The sequence below is a fragment of the Mastigoproctus giganteus genome, chromosome 1 (assembly GCF_048544385.1).
Source record: "Mastigoproctus giganteus isolate SK-2022 chromosome 1, ASM4854438v1, whole genome shotgun sequence".
Lineage (NCBI taxonomy): Eukaryota > Metazoa > Arthropoda > Arachnida > Uropygi > Thelyphonidae > Mastigoproctus > Mastigoproctus giganteus.
The window spans coordinates 72,598,412-72,625,871 of NC_143575.1; the positions used below are offsets into that span (position 1 = coordinate 72,598,412).

At 37.1% G+C, this 27,460-nt stretch overlaps 2 protein-coding genes across 2 annotated transcripts in view; both read right to left on the reverse strand.

The window, feature by feature from the left end:
• The window catches only part of LOC150090886 (nucleolar complex protein 4 homolog), a 37,735-nt gene extending 31,757 nt beyond the window's left edge, over positions 1-5,978 (reverse strand). The window contains 1 exon segment of the mRNA XM_090377880.1: positions 5,829-5,978. Within this exon segment, the coding sequence (XP_090234006.1) occupies positions 5,829-5,978 (150 nt within the window).
• The window catches only part of CenG1A (Centaurin gamma 1A), a 751,861-nt gene that overhangs the window by 321,551 nt on the left and 402,850 nt on the right, over positions 1-27,460 (reverse strand). The gene's annotated exons all lie outside the window — the stretch shown is intronic.

Consider the following 27,460-nt stretch of genomic DNA (forward strand, 5'->3'; position numbering starts at 1 on the left):
ACGGAGTATATCTGTGATCATTCAAAGGTGTGACCAAGTCAACGGCTTGGAGGTTCTCCTCTCAAGCAGTGCTAAATTTGATGCTCATGTCCTTAAAACCACTAGTAAAGCATTAAAAACACTGGGATTTATCAAAAGGAGCATTTACAAGTTCAAAAACCACAGATATGCTGTTATCCTATACAAATTATTGTTCTGCTAATCCTTGAATTCAACTCACGCATCTGGAATCCTTACACCAAGACTTTAATAAACAAAATTGAAGCAGTTCAAAAAAATTTTGTCTGATACCTTGCGTCTCGTAACATATTTTATCACGCAGTATACTATAGTCGCTGTGTGATTACTTTCTTCTGAGGATACGCGAAAGTTATTGCTGCCGTAGCCGAGTGGTCAGGAGCAGGAGTGCAGGAGCACACGCTCTTTGACTAGACCGGGGTTCAAGCCCCTGACTGCTAAATACTGTCTATCTGCCAGCCCGCACTGGACCAGCGTGGCAGATTATGGTCCATTTCCCTTAGCATGAATTGTTGAAGAGGCTTCCAATCCTGCAGTGGGTTGATAATGGCTGCAGTTTACCTTTTTTACCCTTCTAGCCAAAGTAATCATTGGAACCTATGAAGTATCTGATATTCTCAGTAAAATCAACTTCCATGCTCCTCGTAGACAAGTCAGAAATCTTATTGCGCCTTGACTCTGCCACCACGAAATTTATGTTCAGTCCACTAAACAGAATTAGCAAATGACTCTCTCATTGACTTTTTTTGACAATTCCCAATCACTGATGAACTCTATCTACCAGTATGCCTATTCTCTTGAACTGCAAAGTGGCTCATTTAATTAATGTAGTTTACTTTATTTTATTATTATTATTATTTCTTTATTTAATTAATTTATTATTTGTTTTACCGGTAATTTAATTTATTGCATACTTCTTTTGTACATATGATTTTAATGTTTGAACCAATGGTTCAAATTCTGTTCATTGTTCTGGTCTCAGATACACTGTTAATGGCTACCTGTGTGTATCTTGTTATTAATAAAAATAAAATAAAATTTTTTCACTTCACTGCATGTAATTCGCAATACAATATTCTTTCAACTTTAGGTAATGTACTTATTTCTTCTTCGGTTAATAAACAAGAAATACAACTTGCATTGCTGAATAAATAAATAAATAGCAACAAATCATCATCTACATATTTAGGATTGGGAAGGGGAGAAACCTCAAAAAGGCAATCACTTTAATATCTGCAGTGCTCGAACCGAGAATTTATTTTTTGATGAGATACTCAAACTCTGCCATCTGCCCATTAATTCCTTCAATCTGCACTACAAAACGGAATTTTCAACTTTAACACATACTAAGCACCCATTTATTATTTTTTTTTACCTACAGCAGTCCCATGTTTTTCATCTTCTTCTTTTTTTAATTCCGTCTACCCATCAAACTGTTGAAGTCACAATTAACTCGTTTTTTTCCATATTCGCTATCAAAGCGCTAAATTTAGAAAAATAATGAAAATTAAAAGAGAGAGGAATTGAAAAATGATCCAAGCATAATCTGTAAACCGTATACAGATTTAGACATTACCCCTCTTATGTTGAGAAACAGAAAACTTGAGGCTACATTTGATAAAGCTCCTGATTTCTATTATGAAGAAAAGGTGGTTCTGTCGATAAGGCATTTAATCAGCGATAAGCAAGAGAAAATTCGACATTATGGCAGATGTTCTGGATAGAATTAATGCAGGGAGTTTGTAAAACGAACCAGAATTAAGCTTTGCAATTTATCATTAATGGAGTGGGGGGAAGGGGTATACATTAGTAATAATAACATAAAGTGCCATTGCAAACTTAAAGTCCACAAAGAAATGTATTACGTATCCAAACCGCTGTTTTACAATAAGTAAGTTATTTCTTTTCTCCTGTTGGAACACATCCATAAAAAGCCAATTAATGTTAAAAAGTGTCAAGAATTTAAAAAATAATATAAAAAAGAAGCAAAACAGTCTTTAATTTAAAACTAATAAATCCATTTAAGGCACTGATATCGCTTAAAAGATTTTTTAAGGATTGGTTTATTAAAAATATGATGATAGATATAAGTCAATATTCGAAAACATTTATTAGAAAGATAGACAGCGAACAGATTGACACTGCTTCAATTTTAAATTAAATCATGCAGTCACATACATCAGCTAAGATGAGAAACATTGAGTTTAAAATAAATCCATAAGTAAGGTAGAACTTCAACGCATCATGTAGAATTTTGCGTGCAGAAAATTTTTACCTTTGTAGCTCGTGATCAAAATTACTCTCTCTATTCTGTGTGGCCTGACTTCAGAGGCCGAGTGGATTTTTACTGGAAAACGTTTGCAAAGATCCAAAATTCGAATTTTGTCTATGACGACAGGAACTTATTGAGAACTCAGGAGGAAAGTTACTATTTTTCAGCTTTTTATGCATGGGTGTTGATGTCTATACTATACTATTATAGTAGCATGGAATAGTTAAGGTTTGGAAAGTAGGAAGATATTATTGGCATAGACACAAGAAGTAAAAAAAAGAAAAAAAAGTGTATTTTTTTATGAAATACTGCTGATGCCTATATTATTCTTGTATAGCATGGGTGAGTTAAGGACTGGTAGCCTAAATTTTGCTGTTTTAGACCAAAACAACTAAGGTCGCGAAGCATCTGTGCGCATATATATATATCTGTAAATTGCGCGTTTTCGATGGTAGTTTGCCTATTTTGCAGGATGAAGAACCATTTCTGGAAAGACGACAACAGCATGCAATCCTTCTCTCGACCGGCTAACTTGGTCGCAGTATGGGAAGGGACACACACACACACACACACACACACAAGTGCCTCACGTTCAGATAGGACTAGAAGACTGAACACCTAGCTGTGAGGATTTCAAGGCCAGAAGAAGCTTACTGACCACGTTAGTGATATACTTATCGACACTTACTATACAGAGTGATTCAAAGATGGCATAATTTCGAGTGGAAAAAGTTCATACAAACATGAGTCCGATTCTGAATAATTACGAAGTTTAATGTTCATGGGTTCTCATGAACATTAAACTTCGTAGTAACGTAGCACTGCGAATCGTGCTCGTAACTCTTGCGCCAGTGCGACGAAACATATGCAGTGTCCTTGCTTAGTGTTTCACTGTTACTTTCATTCAAGATGACTTTTACACTTACACGTGCTGAATAAGCCGAAATGGGGTACGTTAATGGATTTTGCGATGGAAATGCTGTTGTTGCTGTCGTTGAATGTAACGACGTTTTGCAAACCGCAGTTTCCGAACAGACAAGTTAAGACCAATTTCTCAAACGCTGCAGGACACCGGCTCACTTACAGAGTTCACATCCCGTATGAGCGTGCAGTTCGGCACAGCAATGAAGATAACATCGTTGAGGCGGTACTACTCTAGTACGCGAAGGACTTGTCGATTCAAAACTCAGCACTGGTATTCAGCGACGGCAGAAAGATCATTTCTATCGCAAAATCCATAAACATACATCATATCGGAATATTCACCACTTGTAAGTGTAAAAAGTATCTTGAAGGGAACAATGGAACGACACTGCTCGTGTTTCGTTAGTCTACGTTCCATCGAGGTCGCGCGGGAGCATGAGTCATGAACGCGATTCGTAACGGTGCATTGCTGAGAATATACGAACATTACATAACTCGGTAACTATTCATAATCGGACCCATGTTCATATGAGCATCCTGAAGTTATGCCATATATTCGCAAATCACTATATAAATGGACAGCTACTGAAATCCTGCACTATTTTAACACAAAGCGTGGTTTGTGGTTTCGGAAGCTATGAGAAAATTCTTGATACAGAAACCGCAAGTAAAGACCAGAAGTAAAAATATTGTTTTTAATAGAAGGTTGGAAAAGCTCGTGGATTAGCTGATGGTCTGCAAGCCGGAAAAAAATTTACCGACGCAGACTTGATGCAAGAGAGTAAATGAAGAAAGATATTATTTTTATGAAATTTTTTGAAGGTTGGTATGCAACGAAAATACCATGGATGGGTATTTTCGTTTTGGGCTGGGCATCCAAAAGAATCTTGGTTAACACAGAGACCATATGTAAAGAAAATAACAGTTGCTGATATTTATTAGCGGTTCTTAAAGTCTGCAATACTCTTACAGCATGGATGGGATTGAAAAGAACCTTCCACAAAAACACTACCATCCTTCATTTATTTTATTTCCAGTCTCTAAGTCAACAAGTTTCTTTTCTCTTGTCAACCCATCCATGGTATCAGCATACGACTAGCTTTTCCCGTTTTCCATAGAAAAGTTATTATGATTATGTGAGTTACGAACGAATGGCGGCATAAGTATTGTCATCCACTTAGGATGAAGCTATCAAACTTGGGCTCCCTAAAAGGAATGTTCCCATGTAACACCACTGAACACTAACAACACCTTCTATATTGATCCGGTAAAGTTTGAAGTCAATAAAACCTACAGAAGCCAAATTATAGACCAAACCTGGACTAAATCACCAGGATTGCTGTGGAAATTGAGCAGTTTTTATTAGAAATTTGATGATATGAACAATTAAATGCAATAATGTAATGAATATAAATAAATCTGTTATGTTAGTTGCTGATAAAGAAGTCAACCTATGTATTTAACCCTTCAATTATCAAGATCTATGTTATTTCAAAGTGAATACAATTAAACAAATGTATATATCTATTTAATAGTTATTATTATACAATAATTATATTGTAAAGATCTGAAAATTTGTACAAAAGTGTATAATGTATATTTTAAAATTTCTATACACCCTCCTAGCCCACTTGCTGTACAGGGGGTGAACCTTGTGTTAATAAACTGATAGTAAGTAAGTAAGTAAGTAAACCAGCAAACATTCATTCATTCATTCATTCATGGTTCTGTCCAAATTCACTAACCTAACTTTTATTCTTCCTCATTTATTGGCTCTACTTCTGGTCCCTAAAATAACTTTCTGCCATATAGGTTTCCTGAAAATTGCAACCTGCAGAAGTCTAGTGCGAATAAGATCTTGTTGAATATCTTATTCATAAAAAGTACCAAAAGAACCCATAAAAAAAAAGAGTACCGTACCAATCTACGGTACTTTTTTATGGGGTTCACCATAAAATACGTACGAACATTATTTAGTTATACAAGCTTCTTATATTGTTTATACTGTTTAATGCGGGATTAAAGTAACCCTTGCTAAAATCATCTGCTGTAACATATTTGCTTCGTACAGGCGTCCCCCAAGAGTGTCAAAGGCTGTCCTTATAAGGATGTATATTTTGTTACTGTGCTCCTTCCAAGTCCTAAAATGACATCGTCAACCAAACGTCCTCGACTCTTGTATTTGATAATATAAGATAAAGTTTGAAGATTAAGGAGAAATATTGTGATCTGCTTGTTTTTTGGGTGTCTCTCTCGTTCAAAGTGCTGCACCAGTTCTTATCTACAGTCATTATAGGATCCAAGAAGTCATATTTTTTCCTCTTCATATCACGTTAGGTGCTGCAGATACATCCCATTTCCAAACATTTCTGTTCATTACTGAGACACTTGGGAACCTTCCTGTATTGTACACGGTCATGGATGATGGTGCAGACAGACCCATGACTGATATCCAGTCCCTGGCCCCATCTTCAACTATCGTATACCGATCTGCTCTGATGATGTCTGCCAAAACATTTTTCTTCTCTGCCAGCTGTGTGAGTTTGTACTGGGTAATCCTCCAAAGTTCGATTTCTTGTGATAAACTTACTGATGCGTACCTTCATGGGCATACCTTTTTCATAGGCCGGTGAATTTCTGCTGGAGAAACACCCTCCGCTGTAAGAAACTGAATAACATTACAGTGTTCTATTTTGAACGCACCCGTCACCACGAACACCATATTGTCTCTTCTGCAATTGCACGTCACTTCTCGTATATACATTATAGTAGGCGCCTCCGTAGCCAGGTGGGAAGGAGCAACAGTGCGTATCACACGCTTCTTGGTTAGACCGGGGTTCAAGCCCGTCACCACCAAATATGGAGGATGCGGAAAGGTAGGGAATGACCACCGCATATTCCCGGAGCAATATGGCCTTAGTTGCTAATGCTCCTAAAAACCAAATAACAATACATTATAGCCAAAGCGCCGCATTTCACGACACAAGCGTATTACCAATAATTAAATTTATACCCATGGCGACGCGTAATTTAAATTTAGGAAACCGAAATCTCGTTTTCATTTGACTCGCCCTCGTAACCTATTTGCACTCTACTACGTAATAATCGTAATAAAGCGGCCTCCGTAGCCAAGTGGTCAAGAGCTGGAGTGCAGTAGCACACGCTCTTTGAGTATACCGGGGTTCAAGCCCTTGACTGCTAAATACTGTCGATCTGCCAACCCGCACTGGACCAGCGTGGCAGATTATGGTCCATTTCCCTCAGCATGAATTGTTGAGGAGGCTTCCATCCTGCAGTGGGTTGATAATGGCTGCAGTTAACTTTTTTTTTTTTTTTTTTTAACGTAATAATCCAAATATATTTCCATTATAACGCTAAAGTTGACCTTTAACTATTTCAAGCTCTACACAATCATTCTTGAAAATCGAATTAAGGAAAACTCGAGAAAGCCATTCAGGAATTGGGTAAAATGACATAACCATTCAGATCTCGAGAGACCCTACTGAAATATAAAGGATGACATTGCAGATAATGTCTTATACGTGATACAAGAAGAAAAACAAGTCTCTGACACTTAAATGTGAAGGTAGTTTAGGTGGTGAGGAATGAAGTGAAACAAAACATCATGTTTTTAGGATCGATTTATTACAGATAATTCTCTACCTTACATCTTAGAAGTATAACCGTTAAAACCAAAAGCTGAATATTTTATTTTATTTGCAGAAATAGAAATGGCTTACTTAATATAACTACAGTATCTATCAAAAGCTTCGTGGAACGCAAAGGGCAAAAGAAACTCTCAAAGATCCAAAAGAAGCAACTCTTGTGGAGCATTAAAGCACGCTTCCTTCTTAAATCGATGGATTGGTGACCCGTGAAAAGAGCATTATTTTTATTTATTTATTTCAGAGCTATGAACTTCCAAATGTTTTTTGTATGGGGGCGCATAAGTACCAATGCATTGAATGTTTCTATAACAAAGAATTCTCTACGGTTGACTGCTTTGGAATCTTAAACCACAGGATATTCTCTGGCAGACAAAAATATTTAGCAAGCACAGTGGGGATAGAATCTTTATTTTTATTTATTATTATTATTATTTTTTTTAAACTTAACAGCCTTCAGTAGAAGAGTATTTATATGCCTTAACAAAAGCGGAAAATATCACAGGGAAGACCTGACTGCAGAAAGTTTGCTGACTGACCTTTAAAAGGGGTCAACTGATAAACTGAATGAAGCTGCTTACTATCTAAGGAAAGCTCTCTGATATAATCAAAATTTATCTTTCGGAAAAGCTTTCTTTTTTTTCATTCCAAACAACATAAACTGAGAAAGTAATTGTCAAAGTCAATTTGTGTCAATTATTTCTCTACTGAACTAAATGAAAGAGTATACCTCATTCAGCCCAAAGATAAGACAGCTTCGTTTAACAGGTGACTTCAATGTTGAATTCACGGATGGCTACTGAAACATTCTCGCAGTATATATTAAAATAACATACTATAAGAAATGTTTTACGAAACTCACCTTCAGTAAGCGTCATAAAACATTCGGTGAGTGCGATAAATTAATAAGGTGCTTTTACCTTTTTTGTTTCATATATTGTATTAATATTTTATCGACACTTGAGATCAACAACCGTTATTTAATCTTTAATCATTGTAGAAGAAATGTTGACTTTCTTCTCTACTCTGGTAGTTTGTCATTTTCTTCTATCCACTGGAAACAGTGAAACTTCTTTAGAAACAGTCTTTAGAGTTTTGGAACTCTTCCTGATGAGCAGATATAAATGAATATAAATTTTAAAAAAATAATAAAAATAAAAAAAAGCGACATAATCAAAGGTTTTGTCTGTCGAAATGATGAGGCGCTTCTCTTATAAGGCGCCTCCGTAGCCAGGTGGGCAGGAGCGGAAGTGCGTAGCACACGCTTCTTGATTAGACCGGGGTTCGAGCCCTTGACCACCAAATACGGAGGATGCGGAAAGGTCAGGGAATGACCACCGCATATCCTCGGAGCAATATGGCCTTAGTTGCTAATGCTCCTAAAAAAAAAAAAAAAAAAAAAAAAGCTTCTCTTATAGCACAAGAGTCTCAGCTTTCTTACTACCAACGCCTAGCATACACGTTCACAACATTTTCTAAATTAATTTTAGAAACAAATACCACCTTAAATATTTAAAACTAACAATAAGAATTTACCAAAGTACTCGTATAAAGCGTTTTCTGGATTAGAAATAAGATCCATTTATGGTCTGAAAACACTTGTAATATTTCTGCTAGTATTTGTCAAAGGTGGCGCAAAACTCCGGCTAAGGACAATATGAAGAAACGGAAAGATTCCACTAATCTATATCAATAGCTATTATTTCTAATGTATGGATCTCTTAATAGTTAATGGCAGTTGCACTTTCCACATATACAATAAAATTTGAGAATAAAACCCGTACAGATGCATAAACCTCTAAAATAAACTTAACAGGTTTTAATAACTAAAGTACAAAAGCTGACTGCTGTTTTATTAAAAACTTGGCACGTGTAAACATGCACAGCTGCAATTTTCTAGAGTATGACAGATGTATACAAAAAGATGTCAAAAGTAATGGTTCTAAAATCTAACTAAAAATTCAGGTTTCGCAACTATCAGCAATAAATGCATTGCGGAAGGGGAGGGAGAAGTTATACCGTATTTCAGAAATTCCTGATTAAATCAAACAGAGTTCATTCCCTGTCCGGTTTATGTAAGGAAGAACTATAGCTTTTGAGCACACCAGCATACACATACGCAAACTAAGCTTGCTCGAATTTGAGGGATGTCTATTTTTTATTTTATTTTTTTTTTTAAATGAAGTAGCAGAAGAACTAATTCAAAGAAATAAGAAAAGGAAAGGTTCCATAAAGAAAATGAAAAAAAAATGCAACACCCAGCTGAGTGAAAAATGATTTCCAAGCGAATATCTCACCTAGACTGATAATTACTGCGGAAAACTAGGAAATAAATAGGAAAAGCATCTGTTACTTCCCACATGTCCCATCACTGACTGTTCAACACCTTCGCGTTATTTGCTAGATGCTTTTACATCATTACTTCCTAGCATGAATCTGCCTTGACCTAATTTCTGGGGGGCTATCCCTCGTATATCTACAGTAATAGCTGCTTCAGCTAAATAATCTAAACTTCTAAAGCAAAGCGTGTGTGAATACACACACACACACACACACACACACACACACCCAAAACATGTATGCATGTGTATACATACACGTTTAATGCTAAATATCTAATTTATCTTCAATAAGGTACAGGTTAAGAACACCTTATATTATTACTTCTTTCATTACTGGAAAGCACAATTCAATAGTCAATAATCAATCAATACGCAATCAATCATTGAGGACACCAGATTAAGTAAAAAGATCAAGTCAATGTATGGTCTTTTGTCAGTGTAAATATTTAGTCTATAAGCAAAGCACTAGTTGGTATATAATCTTCATTGGTCAATCTTATTCCATATCTCCAGTACAAATATTTGAAGGCACCTTATATATATTTCACCTCGCAGACGGCCTCGCTATTAGCACAATTGTTACAAACCATCTTTCCACACTGCGTGAAAAAGGCTTGAATTCGAATCCCTCCTCTATGACAGTAGCTTTTACCGATTCTCCCTCCACAACGCAACCTAGTTATTCCGTATAAGAGAGGTAGATGGTTTTAGCTCAGTTTTACCTCCAGAAAACTGACAACGAAGACGCAATGTGTTGATACCTCATGGCCTTAGTTGACTTGGCACCGTTTCAATGCAACTTGACCTCTCCTCAGTGGGCGGGTAGGTACCCAAGGTATAACTTTGCTAACAACCCAATAAGTCACAACTGGGTTGAGAATGGGTTAATGGTCTTGAAAGGGAGCGGTCTGGATGCTCAATTGAGACTAAGTAACAGCACACTCCTCTAATGGAGAAAAGTTACTTATTTGATGCGTAAGGGCCAGGCAACTCATCGTGAAGGATTTCACAATATGAGATGTGAATACCCATATACTTTGGTTTGTTTGAAATTCAGCTGTATAACAAAGACGCAAATGCACAACTATATCATAGTCTGAATTGTTCATAACTTGAGACTTTATAGTGCTTAACCTTTATTAGTAACTAATAAGACGATTTACAGTCGCGATTCGAAATTAATTTCCATGAAAAATGAATAAAATATTTAAAAGAACAACTTTTTTTTTTTTTACAGCAATACACATTTTTTACATGCATAACGTGCAATGACACGTTATGCAAGTAAAAATGTGCATTGCAAATGCGTTGCCCTTCGTTTAAATTTTGGGAGATTAATTAGCTCATTCCAAGGGGGATGAACTGGCTCATTCCAAGTGGAGAGAAAACTTTTTATTTTGAATATCAATACCTAGCTTCTCTACTCTATATATACATAAAGTATTAATTAGAAATGGTGATATATTTTAATAATATAGTAAAAATCACATTATTAATTAATTAACACAATTTATGTATTTATTACTGTATTTATTTATTAATGCATTTCGTGAATTTATTAATTAATAACATGTGAATATGAGATATAACTTAAATGATGCCGCCTTTGCAAAAATTTGCTAATTCAGAGTTTATGATTCATTTGCACTAATTCTCTTGCAGCCTGAGGCATAAACCCTGCATCTTAGTCTTACCGGTAATTCATCTTATACACCATCAGGTATTTCTCATATTGTGGAGTTATACTTCATAACCGTTTTGCCATCATTACATCACTAGGATACCTACCTACCCACCCACCGAAGAAGGGTCAAATAGCCCTGAAACGGTCACCAGGGGGAGCTTGATGATGATGTCCGGAGTTTCCAAGAATAGGTAACAACAGTCTTCCCTACTGGGGAAGCGTTGCCTATTCTTTTTTTTTTTTTTTTTTTTTTTTTTATGAAAAACCCCAAACACAAAAGGTATCAAAACCTATAGTACTTAGTACAGTGCATGGGTTGAAGGAGAAGTATGGGGGGGAGGGGGATGCCGAAAACTTTGCTCTAGAGACTAAACATGGGTTTCACCACTTCAAGCCTCCAATAAGCAAAGTGGTGGTATTTCACCGGTTGATGAAAGTCATCTACCACCTACAATTTTATTATACAATTTTATACAATTATAAATTTTATTTTGTTCAGCATAGCATTTTATTCATAATAAATTTTCGAGGAAAATAGCTCTAAAACGGTGCCGTCTGGGTGGTGGTATCCGCTGAGAATAAGTAATGTCTTCTCCTTGGTGAAGCGTTACTTATTCGAAGTAGTGCAATATCATGGCAACTCGTTGTAAAGGTATTCATAATATGAGATAAAACTTAAATGATGCCGCCTTTGCAAAAATTTGCTAATTCAGAGTTTAGCTGTGTACTAATATGATGCATTTGTATTAACTTGTACGTAGTCTAACATGTGTTATTAATTAACTAATTTTTGTACATTTAGCTCTCTCCCATTTTCGTATATAATCACCTTCACTTAGGTGAAAGAACAGGGGCCCCAAAACGAGAAACGCGCAAGGCCCGCAAATCTGCATCTGTGGGCTATGTGATACCTTATAATGTGGTTTAAGTTATACCTTATAACGAATTCGTCCGTAGCCATGAGGAACGTCTCCCTTCAGTTACAAATGCCACATTCAACTGCACATTAGGTATTATAAAAGCGTTGCGCAAATACCAGCCGAAACTGCTACCATACAATAAGGCAAAATGACAGAATAACTAGGAAAAATTTTACGCTTTTTAATTTTAAAGTTCATAAATAGACCTGACACGTGGTTTATGGTCTATGGTCTAAATATACTTTGGACGAGCCTAGAGATCAAGACCCGCCAGAGAAAGAAACATATGTTTCTTTTTTAGCGGTTTTCTTCGTTAAAAAGAAATAGTTAGCGATTCATAATCTGGTTAGTTTGTGTTCCTGATTTAGTGGGTCTTGATATTTAGGCTTGTCTAAAGTATATTTAGTTGAATAATATACAGTTTTCGAGACAACAGCAGGTTGCGCCATTTTTTATTCATTGTCTTTTGACGAATTATGGACGTGATGGTGGCTCTTTGACAGTTTTTTACTCTTGGATATGAGGTTTCGTTTGAATAAACCACTACAAACACTGCGCCTTTTATTATTATTATTATTAGCCATATGGTGCAAGGAAGCCTGAGGCTTATGCTGCACCGGCAAAAAAATAATTTCCGGGTTACCCTGAGAGAGAGAGAGAGAGAGAGAGAGAGAGAGAGAGAGAGAGAGAGAGAGAGAGAGAGAGAGAGAGAGAGAGAAGTAGAAAGGAATCACCAAAAAAGAGAAGAATGATGATATCCAGCTCAGGACCCTGGCTTCCACCGATAACGATGCCATTTTCAATAACCGGATGTTTAGGCATCAAGGGCTTCAACTACTGACTTCGTGTTTCTCTAGCAATTATTATTGCTTGGTGTAGACTAACGGACAAAAAGGATGAAATCTCAAACACAAACTTCCCACGCCTCGGTAAGATTTAAAATTAATAAACTTCTGTAATATATTCTAGAGAAAAGGCGTAGTTCATGGTGCCTTCCATCCACTACATACAGGAGTATAGTACGTTATCGTAAACGATGTCTTTTCCATATTCTAAATTAAATTCCTGGGAGCGCCATTGGTCTTAACGCTGTATTCCTAACCATCATAATTTTCTCGTTAAAACGATTTTAAAATCTTTTTTTTTTTTTTTTTTTAGTCACAAAATTTGCAATATGTTTTTGTTCACGATATAAATGCATACTTCAGGGAACCGTCGAATAGTTCTTAGTAACTGCAGCGACGAAATATGGCTCTGTCACAATGCTTTATGACCAATCAAAATATGGATTTATTACAGTACAATTCATCACGACATTAAGTGACGGCAACCATCTTTCAATCTATTTACTGGCAACAGAAACAGCTAACCAGTAAGATTTCAGGAAAGTCTGAAAAATATCTTAAATGATTAAATAATTTTGTTTCGCTGAAGAAAGGTGAACCTAAATTTAATATTTGTGGTAGCAGTAGAATTACTTTGGATTAACAATGAATAAAACAAGGTGGGGACATTAGTTGTTTATGTGCATCGGGATCACGAGCAAGCACAGAAAGACAGATTAATCTTGATGTAAAAGACAAAAAGAAGGGCATTTACTTAGCAATTATTCTGCTCATGATTTTAGAAAGGATATACGCCTGTAATGGCATGCTTTCATGCAGTAAAATTAAGCATGCGTTTACTTCTCTATCTCGTGAAATGGATTTTATGGGCCAAAACCACTGCTTTCCCCTAAAATATTTTCACGTTTAACATACTAGACTACTAAAAATAAATTTACATGAAGGTGAATATACTGAAGGTTAATCTTGTTTCAGTATTGCAGGAAGTAACACTTTAACAGAAGGCAAGGTACAGGCAAAGAATGAAACGCTGTTTTTTTTTTTTTTTTTTTTTTTGTAAATACATACAAGTATATAAGTATGTTTACTTTGTATGATAACACACAACTAAGTTCTTAAACAAGTTTGGATAATTATTCTAAAACTCTAGTTATTTCTAAGTGGATACAAGCTTACGTCTTATGTTAAATATAATTCTAAATATAAAACTAATTAAACTGAATTTCCTTCGAATCACTATCAGATTCAGATGCGTAGCTACCACGGTGCAAGAATTGGCAAAGCGCACGGGCCTATGAAGACAGGAGGCCCATTGGTTTCTCCCGATAAAAAAAAAAAATAATAAATAAATAAATAAATATTATAGAAAGCAAAATATATCGAATAATAATATTATTGTAGAGAGCCGCCGTACGTTATTTCTCACATTTACAGTAACGGTGGCTAGTATTAAAAGGTCATTTAGTAAATTGAAAATAATAAAACACTACAAAAGAAATTCTATAGGGAAAACTAGATTAAATGATCTAGCTATACTAGCTGCTGAACACAAAAAAGTCGGTGAAAAGGACTAATTAGTAATTTTGAAAACGTAATTAGGGCAAAGAAGATGAATTTTTAAATAAGAAACAAATTTATAAATTAATCTAATTATAACATAATACATTATTAATTGCTTATCACGATGTCCCAACTTTGTTATTAGCTTTTTATAGTTTAGATTTGTTGAATATTACTGAAAATGCATATTTTAAATATTTTACAAATAACAGAATGAGGCTAATGCTTTACGACTAAGGAATTGGAACTTTATGTTAATAAAAATATATAGATATAAATAAATAAAAAACAGAGAGAGGCCCTTCAATAGCCTTTTTATAAGGGGCCCAAAATTTCTAGTTAAGCCACTAGAGACGTGATATTATTTTCTATTAAGACCTTAATAACCATGCTCTCATCTGTTTTAATCGTAACCTTAAACTTCTAAGTATGCGGCGAATCAATCGCCCACGCCGATCGAGTTACGCTAGAAATGTTCTTGTGAAAATGCATTCCATAAGTTATACTCCCTCGATCTGACTCATCACATTTTTTCTTTATTCCCTTCCCTCGTGAATAGCACAGTGGGTATAGTCACCATCCTCCTACACCATAAGCCTGGATTTGAATTCAGTCAATAACGCCAGGAAGTTTCATGGTCCGGCAAAAGCCCGACTAGAGAACACACGCAATTTAAACAAATTATACTTGGGGTGTCTGAGTTATAGCTTGGGTAACACGTAACATAAAATGTTTGCTTTTCACTGATTCAAACTTGCTTTTAATTGTAGAGATTATTGCACTATACCTGCTCAATTCATTTCAATTTCGGCTGTACTGTCTATAGTTCTATTGCTTCCATCTTATAAGGAATATTCCGCCTGACGTTTTGCATTTACATAGTAAAACTCTTAAGTTACAAGTGTCATATGAATTGATGCCTCACAACAGTGTGAAACTAACCCACACCTTTCTTTTTTTTTTTTTTTTTTTTTTTTCGCAACTAACTTTAAGAAGCTCTCCTGTCCTTCATTTCAGCAGCATTTTTCTTTTGCAGTATTTTCAACTGGAACGAACAATACATTATTAAGGATGCAAGCCAGAAAAGAAAAAAAAACAAACAATTACTTCTTTATACTCCGGTACGACCACTAGATCAGAGTAGAGTAGTTTACAATTAATCATTTTGGCAATGAAAATAATATTTTAAACAATCTCCGCGTTTCGAAGATTGTTAAGTACCGGGCCTGGCGTATTCTAAGACAGGGCACGCCCGTTCGTGGGTTAATTTTTAGACGATGAATCTGGCGCCTCCAAAATTCGGTGTCCCGGGTGAACGCTCCGGTCTCCCGGGGCTGGGGCCGGTACTGCCACTAGGTATTACTAATTCAAAGACAACTCAGTGTATATATTCAAGTTATACAGAAAGGTTTAGTATACATGAACAATGGACAGGAACAGACCAGAATAAGTGTTCCGGTACTTTCATTTTAATAAAATAATATAATAAGTAAATAATAATAATAATAATAATAAGTAAATAAATAATAACATGCGTCTCGGTTAAGACGGGAAAGAAGAGAACGGACCATCCGAGCAGAAGACGATGGAGGAGCTCTGGGGAAAAATATGGAGCAGTGAATTAAGACATAATAGCCGAGCCCACTGGCTAAAACTAGAACAGAAGAAAACCAAGGACGTAAAAGATATGAGAGAGTGGGATATTCGAGAGGAAGAAGTAAAACAGTCGATCTGGAACTACCACGGCGAACCCCGGGAAATAGATAACGTCCAAAACTACTGGCACAAGAAGCTCACTTGCACACACAAGCACCTAGCAGAGCAGTTCACCAAAATGATAAGGCACCCAGTGACAATCCTGAAGGTTCTCACTCAAGGACTCACATATCTGAAGCCTAAAGACGAAGATAAAAGAAACTCGGCGAAATACAGACCAATCACCTGTCTCCTAACGATGTACAAGATCCTGACCAGCTGCATAACCAAGATATTAGACTTGGTTATGGAGAGCTAGAAATAATGGCCGAACAGCAGAAAGGATGCAAGGATCAATTAACCATAGATGCCATAGTTATGGGGAAAGCCTACAAGAAGCGCCGCAACCCGTACACGGCCTACATCGATTACCACAACGCCTTCCACTGCTCGCCTCACTCATAGCTGACTAATAGAGACGCTGAAGATCTACAAAGTCAATCAGACAGTGACAAACTTCTTAGAAGCAACCACGGCAAAATGTACGACTATTAAAGTCAAGAACATCACAACCAGACCAATCCCTATCAGGAGAAGAATCCTGATAGGGATTGGTCTGAATCCCTATCAGGATTCAGACCAATCCCACAGTGGGCTCAGGAGATGCCCTGAGCCCACTGTGGTTCTCTCTAGCACTCAATTCGCTATCCACCATGCTCAACAGCAGCAAATATGGATATAACCTCAAAGAAGGAAGGAAAAAGCTGTACACCTCACCCACCTGATGTACATGGCTGACATCAAGCTCTACGCAGCAACAGAGAAGCAACTACTCCAGATCACTGAAGAATTCAGGAATGATATCAGGATGGAATTTGGTCTAGACAAATTCAAGACCCACAGATTCCAGATGCATCAGGGAAAATTAATCAGCAGCAGCTGCAGACTGGTAAAGAGATCGAAGCCATGACAGAGGGAGAGACTTACAAATACCTGGTAATGACGCAGGCTCAGCAGTTACAGCACAAGGAAATCAAGGCTGTCTGGCTGAAAAATAGGCAGGCACTCAGAAGCCTGCTGAAAACAAAGTTGAACGGAGGGAACACAGTTAAAGCCATAAACACCAACGCAGTCTCAGTGCTAACATACTCTTTCGGGATCATATATTGGACTAACATCGCGCTGGAGGATATCATGAGAAAGATAAGGACAATGATGACCAAGAACTGCCAAAACCACCCGAAATCAGCCGTACAGAGATTAAAACAGCTCGGAAAGAGGGAGGAAGGGGCCTGATAGACCTCATCGAGAAACAGAAAACAGCAATAGCTAACCTGAAGAATTACTTCCAGAAAAATGCAGCAATGCTCTATCAGGCCATAAGAAAGACAGATAGTCCCCTCCAGCCCAGACGGCACAAACGAAGCTAGAAAGATGGGCAAAGAAGACACTCCATGGGTGGTACTACAATGATCTCCATCAAGATTACATAGGGGTGTGTGTGTGTGTGTGTGTGTGTGTGTGTGTGTGTGTGTGTGTGTGTGTGTGTGTGTGTGTGTGTGTGTGTGTGTTGGATTTCCTGAGCAGCCCGGAGTTTCCCCCATTAGCCGCTTCATTTCTTCTTGTAATATGGCATCTCTCTTCTGGCCATTGTTCTGTTGTGTGCAGTGGCCGAATCGGCAACCTATCAAGATTACATAGATAAAATGGCTTTAAATGTGATCTTCCAACAGTGTCCCGCTCATGAGCGGGACACTCTTCCCCGAAACTGAAGGATTCATGCTCGCCATTCAATACCATGTAATCAACATCAAAAAACTATAGAAAATACATCGCCAAAGAGCCCGGAGTGTCAGATGACACATGTCGATGATGCCACTGCCCTCAAAAACGATCCATCACCACCGCGGGATGATGGATCGTTTGCAAGTTGATCATCCAGACTGAGTACATCGTAGGCAAGACCAGGTAGCCAGGATAATACATCAGAAGCTAGCAAGGATATGCCAGCTGGTCAAAGAAAATGTACTGTATTACAAGTACGAACCCCAAGCCGTACTGGAAACCCAAACCCACAAGCTGTATTGGGGGCCGTGCCATAATAATGGACAAGACAGACCGGACATAACCCTTGTCAACAAGAAGGAAAAGCTACCTATCTGATTGGCATAGCTTTGCCCAACACAGGCAACCTCTAGAAAATGCATGAGGAAAAAATCAGGAAGTACACGAACCTTAGACAGGAGATCAAAGAGAGGTGGCATATGCAACAAGTAACAACCATCTTGATCATCGTATCAACCACCGGTATGGTGCCAAAGACCCTGCATAATAACCTAACAGCAATAGGTCTCCAGCGAACACCTACAAAGAACTCCAGAAGGTCGCAATCCTGAACACCTGTAGGATAGTCAGAGAGTTTCTCGACCAACAGTAACACCAGATATAACAACCACCCTGTTTAACTGGTAGCAATATCCATCACAGGGTGGCCCACTAGTCAGGGAGAAATAATATAAGAACAACAACAATACTACAAGCAGTTTTATATAAGAGTTCCAGAAGTTATTTATTTCTAATCCATGCACAGAATATGTTACTTCGAAAAATGTATAGCAGTGCGCTGTCTTTGTATGATAGTGCACGGTACTGACCAATCGTGTCCTTGTATCTGTGGTAGGTTTACTTATTATGTAAGTATGCTTACTAGGAAAGGTTTCATTTTAGTCCCTAATAAATTCAAATAAGAAATACTGCATCGACTGTACATATGATGCACATACATGCAAAATTAGTCAAGAAAGTAACTTATATGAGGGGAAAAGTACACTGCTGTACCATTACACAGAATATTATGTAGTTTTCACATTGTAAATACTCAAGAGGCAATGACGAGAGAGAAAAAGACTTGTGGGTAAATGTTGTTGAGAGAATCATCAAATCATACACTTTTGGAAAAGTGGATTAAGATATTTGCACTCCACTTAGCTAGCAAAGGGACTTTTCACTGTCAGTTAAGATTAACTACTTGGGCTTCACAACCACTTTCTGCAGTATGGCGAAAGTATATTTTGGGTTTTGCTGGAGGAGATTAGAAAACAACTTCTAGATTAATGTGTCTGATTAAGATTTATTTTGTGAATGTCACTAGCATTTTATATCGATTTATTTTGGCAATGGAAGAGGACGGGGAAGGAGGAGATCGTATATAAAGAAGAAAAGAATAATAGTAAATTGGTAATTTACGTACAGTATATTATTAAAAATGTCAAATGAATATATTAATTATATTGATTAGTTTGTACTGAACGCAAGCATAAACTAGCAGTGGGCTAAACATGTGGTCTCAGTCCCCTTGGTCGTACTCTTCCAGGAGACTCCTCCAAAGAATATCTGGTGGGTCGTTAAGTTCGTAATAAACGAAAAACACAAACAATTAAGCTTGCTGTGATGAATCCAGGATTTTTTGATGAACGGTTGCCAATTCAGATTTTTCTTAAGAAACGAGATTGCTATAAGTACGACAAAACTTCACTTGAGAAACACTGGGAAACAGACCAGATCATACAACCTCTTTTCTTTTGTTATACTAAAAGAAATACAGCAAATTTACTGCGTATACATTTTAAAATGGATACATGCGATCAGACAGAGACCATAACAATATCACATGATTTGAACACGGGGTTTCAGTAACTCGATGCACTCAATTGACCACTCGGCTACGGTTCTATCCTCAGTAGCCCATGTGTCATTAAACCCAACAACAACAACAACGGTTCTATCAACTAAAATTTAGCTCTGGCAGCAACACTACTTGTCAAAAAACAGGATATTTTTTGGTGTTTGAATAGCGGGGTTGGTCGATCAATCTCAATAATGTGCTCACGATCGATCTGCCATGTTAACAGTAGTCTAAAATATCCAGCCAAACAATAAACGATACAATCTACCTTAATATTCGCTTTCAAATAATTAAAACTAGACTCATACATTAGTCCCCTCTCTACTATATCAATTCTTTATGACAGTTCTGCTGGACCACTTATAGTTTTTCTTTTTCTACATCATTCGGACCATCCTCCGGACGTAAAGTTACTTCACTCTTTCCGCAGACCATTATATTTTCTCATATCTAGTTCCCAATTCTTCTGGTTAATAGAGCTGGGTATCTGTGTTCAACTAGGCAATTTCAGTATAATTATGCCCCCCCCCCCCCCCACCGGTGCATTTTTCTGACTAAATCATGTCAAGCCTGACGATTTCTATTCAACAGTCGTTCAATATTAACGATTACTTTTACTAATAATTTCAAGCGCAGCCGCAACAGTATAAACCTTAAAAGTGCATATTTTTACTTTGAAATTTCATTTATTTATTTACCTTAGGCAAGGCCGAATGGGCGTGCCCTAAGTGCGATATGCACACTTTAGAACTACATCTTCACTCCTCAAAATAGGCGCCTCCGTAGCCAGGTGGGAAGGAGCAGCCGTGCGTAGCACACGCTTCTTGATTAGACCGGGATTCGAGCCCGTCACCACCAAATACGGAGGATGCGGAAAGGTCAGGGAATGACCACCGCATATTCCCGGAGCAATATGGCCTTAGTTGCTAATGCTCCTAAAAACCAAATAAACAATAAACAACTCCTCAAAATGATATTCTGGCCCACGTATACTGGGTTCCAAACCGATTTCCTTGGAAAATCTGAATGTATTTTTTTTTTTCGAATATCAAACCTCCTCCTTACCCATTAGAAACTATCCAATGAGAACTGCTACTTTTGAGTGGCTGCCTTTTCCTATACATCTAAACCTTCAATATTAAAATTATTCAAATTTCTTTTGTTTACTGCGCTTTTTCAAAACCAAAAGTCCAGTCTCATGTTGATTTTCTTTAGGACGCCCGTTTTTCCAATTCCCTGCCGCTTTTAAAGCCATTGAGAAAATTGTTGTGTTTTTTTTTTTTTTTTTTCCTGAAACACATCCATTGATAATCTGACAAAATCTGTTGTGATGACTGCTTATTATTATCATTTGTTCATTTTTAATAAATGCTGTTCATATTTATTTATTTAACCACTGGCACTATCTTTTAGTCAATGCAATTTACAGAATAAGTAATTTCAATTGTTCGTCTTAATATTCATTAAAATGTGCTTTCCAAAACTTCTCAACCACTAGGTATACCTATACCTCTCTAAATCTGTAAAAAATTAAAATCCGGCACTTTCCAATCCCCGAGGGTGCCGATTTTAAAGAGTTTACTCTATTTGTAAAACTAGAAGTCTTGCGTAAATCCAGGTTGACAGGATTAATGTGTATGGGAGAGCACGCCGAGAGGCTCAATAGGAAATAGGTAAGGCGATTTATTGATACGCTATGATAAAAAATTGGTGTCAAATTTGAACAATCATCGTGAATTTTCCATTAAATAAATTTTCAAAGTAGTTACCATCTTTTTAGTAACTCTCAATTTCAAGTTGCTTATCACCAATGCTCATGCCAACTCATGTTTCATATTAAACATTAAACAGTAACAGTCCTATTTAATATTAAATTTATTTTCTTGCTATTCGTAATAGAAGCAGTCAGAAGGGGAAACGAAGAGTTTCAGATTCCTGCTAACATTGAACCAAAACTAGATACAAATTAAACAAACCGCAGAGACTTTTACGGAAGTATTTTCTCCAATGCAGTTAACACTTCTTCCTGTTTGACAGACCATCGTCTTCATCACTTCACGTGGCACAAGGACGTTGTCAAACAGCCAAGTCACGTGTAACGAGTGATGCACGCAACAAGGAACGTTAGAGACCGCCGTACTTATTTACCCGAGGGTGAATACCCCGAAAAGCAAGTAATTTACTGGATTAGATAAACTGTGTAAAATTAATCACTACCGCTGCCAAGCTGTCTGGTAGAGCATATCGTTTTCCTCGAATTTCTGCAAGAAGGAAGTTCGATATCCCTCCACGGGAGGATATTTATGAAACCAATTATACCATCTCTACCACGCAGTGTGCAGGGCGGAAGTGCATGCATCCTGGGAAAACTAGGAAAAAGTTTAGCTGGTACCCTTTTCACTGCAACTGGGCAGAGACATGCTTTCTGAGTGGTGGTACATGCACCAGTTCCAGAGAAGAAACTATAAATTGTTGCTCTGTTTTTTGTTTTGTTATTTGGTTTTTAAGAGCATTAGCAACTAATGCCATAGTGCTCCGTGAATATGCGATGGTCATTCCTCGACCTTTCCGCATCCTAAGTATTTGGTGGTGACGGGCTCGAATCCCGGTCTAATCAAGAAGCGTATGCTACGCACTGCTGCTCCTTCCCACCTGGATACGGAGGCGCCTATAAATTGTTGCCTCCCTCCCGCAAGACTGTTGAACGGCACGTCATCTTTAATAACTGTACCACACAAGTTGTCGGGCCCCCGGCTACTCGCTCCCCAGCGGTGGCGGTATGGTAGTTTCGCCATTGTGTACAACCACAACACTTCATCGGATTTTACACTAAGGAACATTTAATCAGTCAACTCAGTAGCAGTGCAGTGACTTCACCACTTGTCTAAATTCAAATCTCATCGACAAATGAGAAATTTGCTTTTAACTCAGGATTGTAGTTAGCCAGCCTTAGACACGGTTAGATGACTCTTGCATGCGAAATATTTCGGATTTTTCATCCTGCAAAACATTCAAACAGAACTAATGCACAATGACCTATACTAGAGCGAATACAGTACTACTCTTTCGACTGCATAATAACAATAAAATATAACTTATTTTTCAGCCAAAAAAAAAAAAAAAAAAAAAAGGCAGAATTTGAACTTGTTAAGCATATAAACTACTTATCAACAAGTTACATTTGGTAAGTTCAATGATAACTTGCGTTGTAAAGTAAATGATAAAAAAAAATATATATATATATAAAAAAATATATATATATATATATATATATATATATAATTTTTAACCAATAAAATAGGATTAAACCTATTGAGTTAATTGCTACTCCCCACAAACAGTATTTCACAATCAGTGACAAATAAACCAAATTATTTCTTAATTTTTGTCATACAGCGTAATAAAAATCTTCCCATCAAGAATTTCAGTTTGTTGTGCATGTATTTTTTTCTTAATTTAAAATCAAGTAAGAATATTAAAAATATGTAATTAGTTTCTTTCACCGTATTTGTTCAGAATTTTTAGGTGCTCAAAATAGGAAACAAATAATTGTTTCCTATTTTGGTTTATTATAAAATAATAAACCAACAAGTAGTAAAATACCTTGTGATAAGAATATTAGCTGCATTTGATATACAAGCTTACCTACCTTTCATAGTATTTCAGGCCTTTCGAATCAAATGCGATATACAGTACCTAGCTGCCAACATTTGACTTCCAAAAAAGTTGGAGATTGGGTAAGTCTGTATGCGAGATGAAGCCAGGAAGTTTTCTGAGAAAAACGGGAAAATTGCAGGTTTTCCAAAACATGCAGTTTTTTTTTTTTTTTTTTTTTTTTTGTCTACGCTGCACTAGGTATTAAATTTTACTGACAGCATACACAATGGCAGAGTATGCTTTCAAACGGCTTACCAGGGATTTTTCTGTCTCTGGAATTCTGTTTGGTATTGGTGTGTCTGTGAGATATCAACTGATTATTATGATTGCTTCAAGAAAGATAATGTTGCAAACTAAAGCTATGCCCTCTTCAGAAATGTTGAGTCGAAGTTTTGTTTATAATAATGGCCCTAATATCTGGATCTGGATCTGGACTGTCAAGAACATTTACAAATCTTCACCAGAAACAGAAGATCTGAACTCAACCCCCCACCCCTCCCCACCCGCTTCCTCCAGTCTGGCTGGATATTTACTCACGCTCAGCATAGCCATGAAGAATTATCAAAATGCCCAGAATAATTTATACGTATTTCACGCCTTCTTGTGCATTTGTCAGTTCCCCAACCAAGGACCACACTATTGGAAAATATCTATTTCTTTATCTTCAATGATATTCAGAAGTTTTTTGTTCCCCCCAACTTTCTATCTATGAATTTTGTTTGTAGCCGGAAGACTTTTGCCTACCGTAAGGAAACAAGCTTTGCTCTTAGGAATTCAAGATAGCAAGTCAGCTGGCAACCATATAAAGTACACAATTTACCAATATTTGAAGTTGAAACCCTTCACTGGATAGTATCAGCACACAAGTAGTTTCGAAAGCACAATGTTGGTAGAACTGCAGTAACGCTTTTTTTTTTTTTTTTTTTTTTTTAACCGCATATATATGCTACTAATCAGTTCATCATACAACCTGCAACGTTCATGACGTATTGTCACTGCTCGTCTCTCACCGGTCAATAATCGTGACTGACAAGGAAGATGGCCTTTACTAATTTATTGGCAGGAGATGGCGGCTCGTATTTCTAGACCATATCAGCAACGCAAGTTTGTCATCCAGTACATTTATTATTTTCTTTGAAAATAATCTTAAAATAAACTTTAAGTTCTTTTATTATTAATCTTTAGTGCTTTCTAAATAGAAAGAGGTATCATCGCTTGGGCTGTATCGTGTGTGTTGAGTTGGAGATAAAAAAAAAAAAAAAAAAAAGGCTGCAGAATTACAGCAAACTTTTCTCAGGTGTTTATTACATCCATTTTCGTTAATGAAAATATGAAAAAATTCACAGAATTAAAAATATATATATAATCGAATTTAACGGGTTTTACTTTTTTTTAGAAAAGAAGAAGAAGAAAAAAACAGACAGAGAAAAACTAAATTATTGCAAAAAGACGAAAACTTTATGTTACTACAGAAAAATGGAGAAGAGCTCAAATCGAATCAAAAAGACAGATTTGCCATAGCCCAGAGATTTGGCAGTTATGCCACCACTATAAGCAGGTTCTAGCATGATATAACATTGCACAAATGATTTCTCCGAAGTGTGCATTAGATGCACACAGAGAGAAATAAATGAGAACAGATGGGGGGGAACAAAACGGAAATTCAGCATCATGGTGGAGGAGATTAAGGACCTACGGAATAGGCGTGAAGCCTTATAAACGGTTAAATCACGGATTCATTTCAGGGGTCCAATTTATGAGGTACATTGACTTAATAGCGAGTAGTACCTTCTTTAACCTTCATAACAACATCAAATCGTCAGGGAATGGACTGCACAAATTCTAAGTGTTCCACAGTGGCGCTGGCCCATTCAGATTCAATTGCATCTCGACAGCTTCATATTGGACGGCGGTGGATCCTTGTCGCGAACAGTTCGCTCCATCTATCCCAAACATACTTAATCGGGAGTTCGGATTCTGTTAATGAGCAGGCTAATGAAGTATAGTAAAGTATACTCATGCTCCTCGACAAGCTTCGAGGTAATAAAGACAGAAATAAGATATAAAGAAGGTATAAGTGAGATGTATGAAGACACAGAAATTAGGTAAACAAAGAAAACCACCCCCGAACGATTCGTGCCTTGGGTCTTATTAAGTAGGCTGTGACGATGCTGGTGCTATGAAAACTCTTCTCCGCTCCATAATACTTAGACCACCAGCTTACAGGCTTCACAACTAACAGAATGGAGCTATTGATTCATGATGCTGTTGCTATACCCTTATCCTGAATAACAACTGGAACTGAGATTCGTCTGGCCAGGAGACCTTTTTCATTCTTCAAATGTCCATTGTGTGATTTTATGTCTACTATACGTATAGGCCGACCGGGCTAGCATGGTGGGTAAAGTGCCTCCCAGGCAACCCAAAGGTCGCGGGTTCGAATCCCGCCTCGGGCTTGGATCAGAGTAGAAAATGCAAAAACCCTGGGAGGTGCAATATATGGCCACAGAAGCCGATGCGCCAACAACTAACAAAAAAAAAATAATAATAAATAAATAAATAAAATAAATATATATACGTATAGTTGTTTACTTTTAGCTTATAACACTGGAAACCGGGAAGGTCGTCTGCCGTTATATCTTATCTGTAACAGTGCCTGACGCCTTTATAACTACCAACACACCACAGCTGTATTGAGCTATCATTTTACCGATTGTGGCCCGTGTATTAGACCGCGATTACCATCACCCTCCATCGACCGCTCACATCAACAATTTATCTCTGGCCACAGGACTAGTGTTGACTGGATGCTCTCTGGTTATTGGATCATTCTCGGTGTACACCAGACATGAACACGCCACAGCGTAACGGTGCTTGTGATACTTGCAGTGGGGTGAATTATCACATTGCTCTCAAAGTTACAGTAATTTGGAAAGCAGTACAGTAGTGGGAGTACAGGGCCTGTTGGAGGGTTCTTATAACACAACGAGAGCTAAAGCTGGCTGAAAAGACTATGGAATTTAATAGGGAATTAATGACCATCTGCTCATATAGTATTAGAACCAATCAAATACAACTACAAAATTATGTTTTTTTTTTTTTGTTGTTTTTTTTGCATACTAATGCTAAGAGTATAGTCAATAAACCTGATTAATTTGAAGTACTGATCAAACTAAAGAAAAAATTACCAACATAATAGTAGATAACAGAAACGTGGTATCATTCTGTGCGTAGAATTTAAATATGGATTGAAAAATTGTGGAATACGAAACAGAAGGAAATCACACTGCTATCGTATTATTAAAATAATTCCTTGGTTGGGATTATTTTCTCTTAGGCGGAATTATTTTAATAATAGATTACAGGGAGATGAAAATCTGTGGTTTATCTTTTCATCCAATTCAGTGACAAGCGCTTGCACCTGTTGGCCGAGGAAGAGCGTTACTTGAAAATTACCACTTTTTTAGTGTTTTCAGAATTCACAAGATTAGCAAGAGCATTTTAACACAATTCAATCCTACGATCGGTACTGCTATTTATCATTTTTTTTTAATGTGTATATATCTTTACTTTTTTTTTTAAATATAAGGAGTACACTGTATCTTGAATTCCAAGAAACACAATCACATCACGAGAGTTATGGGGAGGAAAGTAGAGGAAGGGGTGTGGTTCGCAGAAAACACGGCGCCACAGCAACAAACGTAATGACGTTGTGAGCACTCAGAAAAGAAACCTGGCATTATAAAACAGACAAAATGCCACTCAAACACACACACAATGCAGGCTGCATTCCCGTAGTGCCGTCTCGCTTTGCAAGAAGCTCTTTACTAATGCAAACGTAAATTTCTCGGGCAGACCGTAGTTATGACGACCGTGTGCGACGCATTTAGGTCTTTTTGATTTCCTAGAGAGCGGTCATTCTTACCGTCATAGAAACGTTACCTTAAAAAAAAAAAAAAAAGGACATTTGTAGCTTAATGAACAAACTACTTAAATTAACGGAAACGGAATTTTAATGTCCTATTAGGAATAATGTCAAGAAATTGTGCTGCCAGCAATTAATCTAGTAATTTCTAATGTGTAAGTTAGTGCAAGTGCATCATTTCTACAGAAATGATGCACTTGCACTAACTTACACCTCAGTTAACTATTTCGCAACCTGAGGCTTATAGCCCTAAAGTGCTCTATGATCT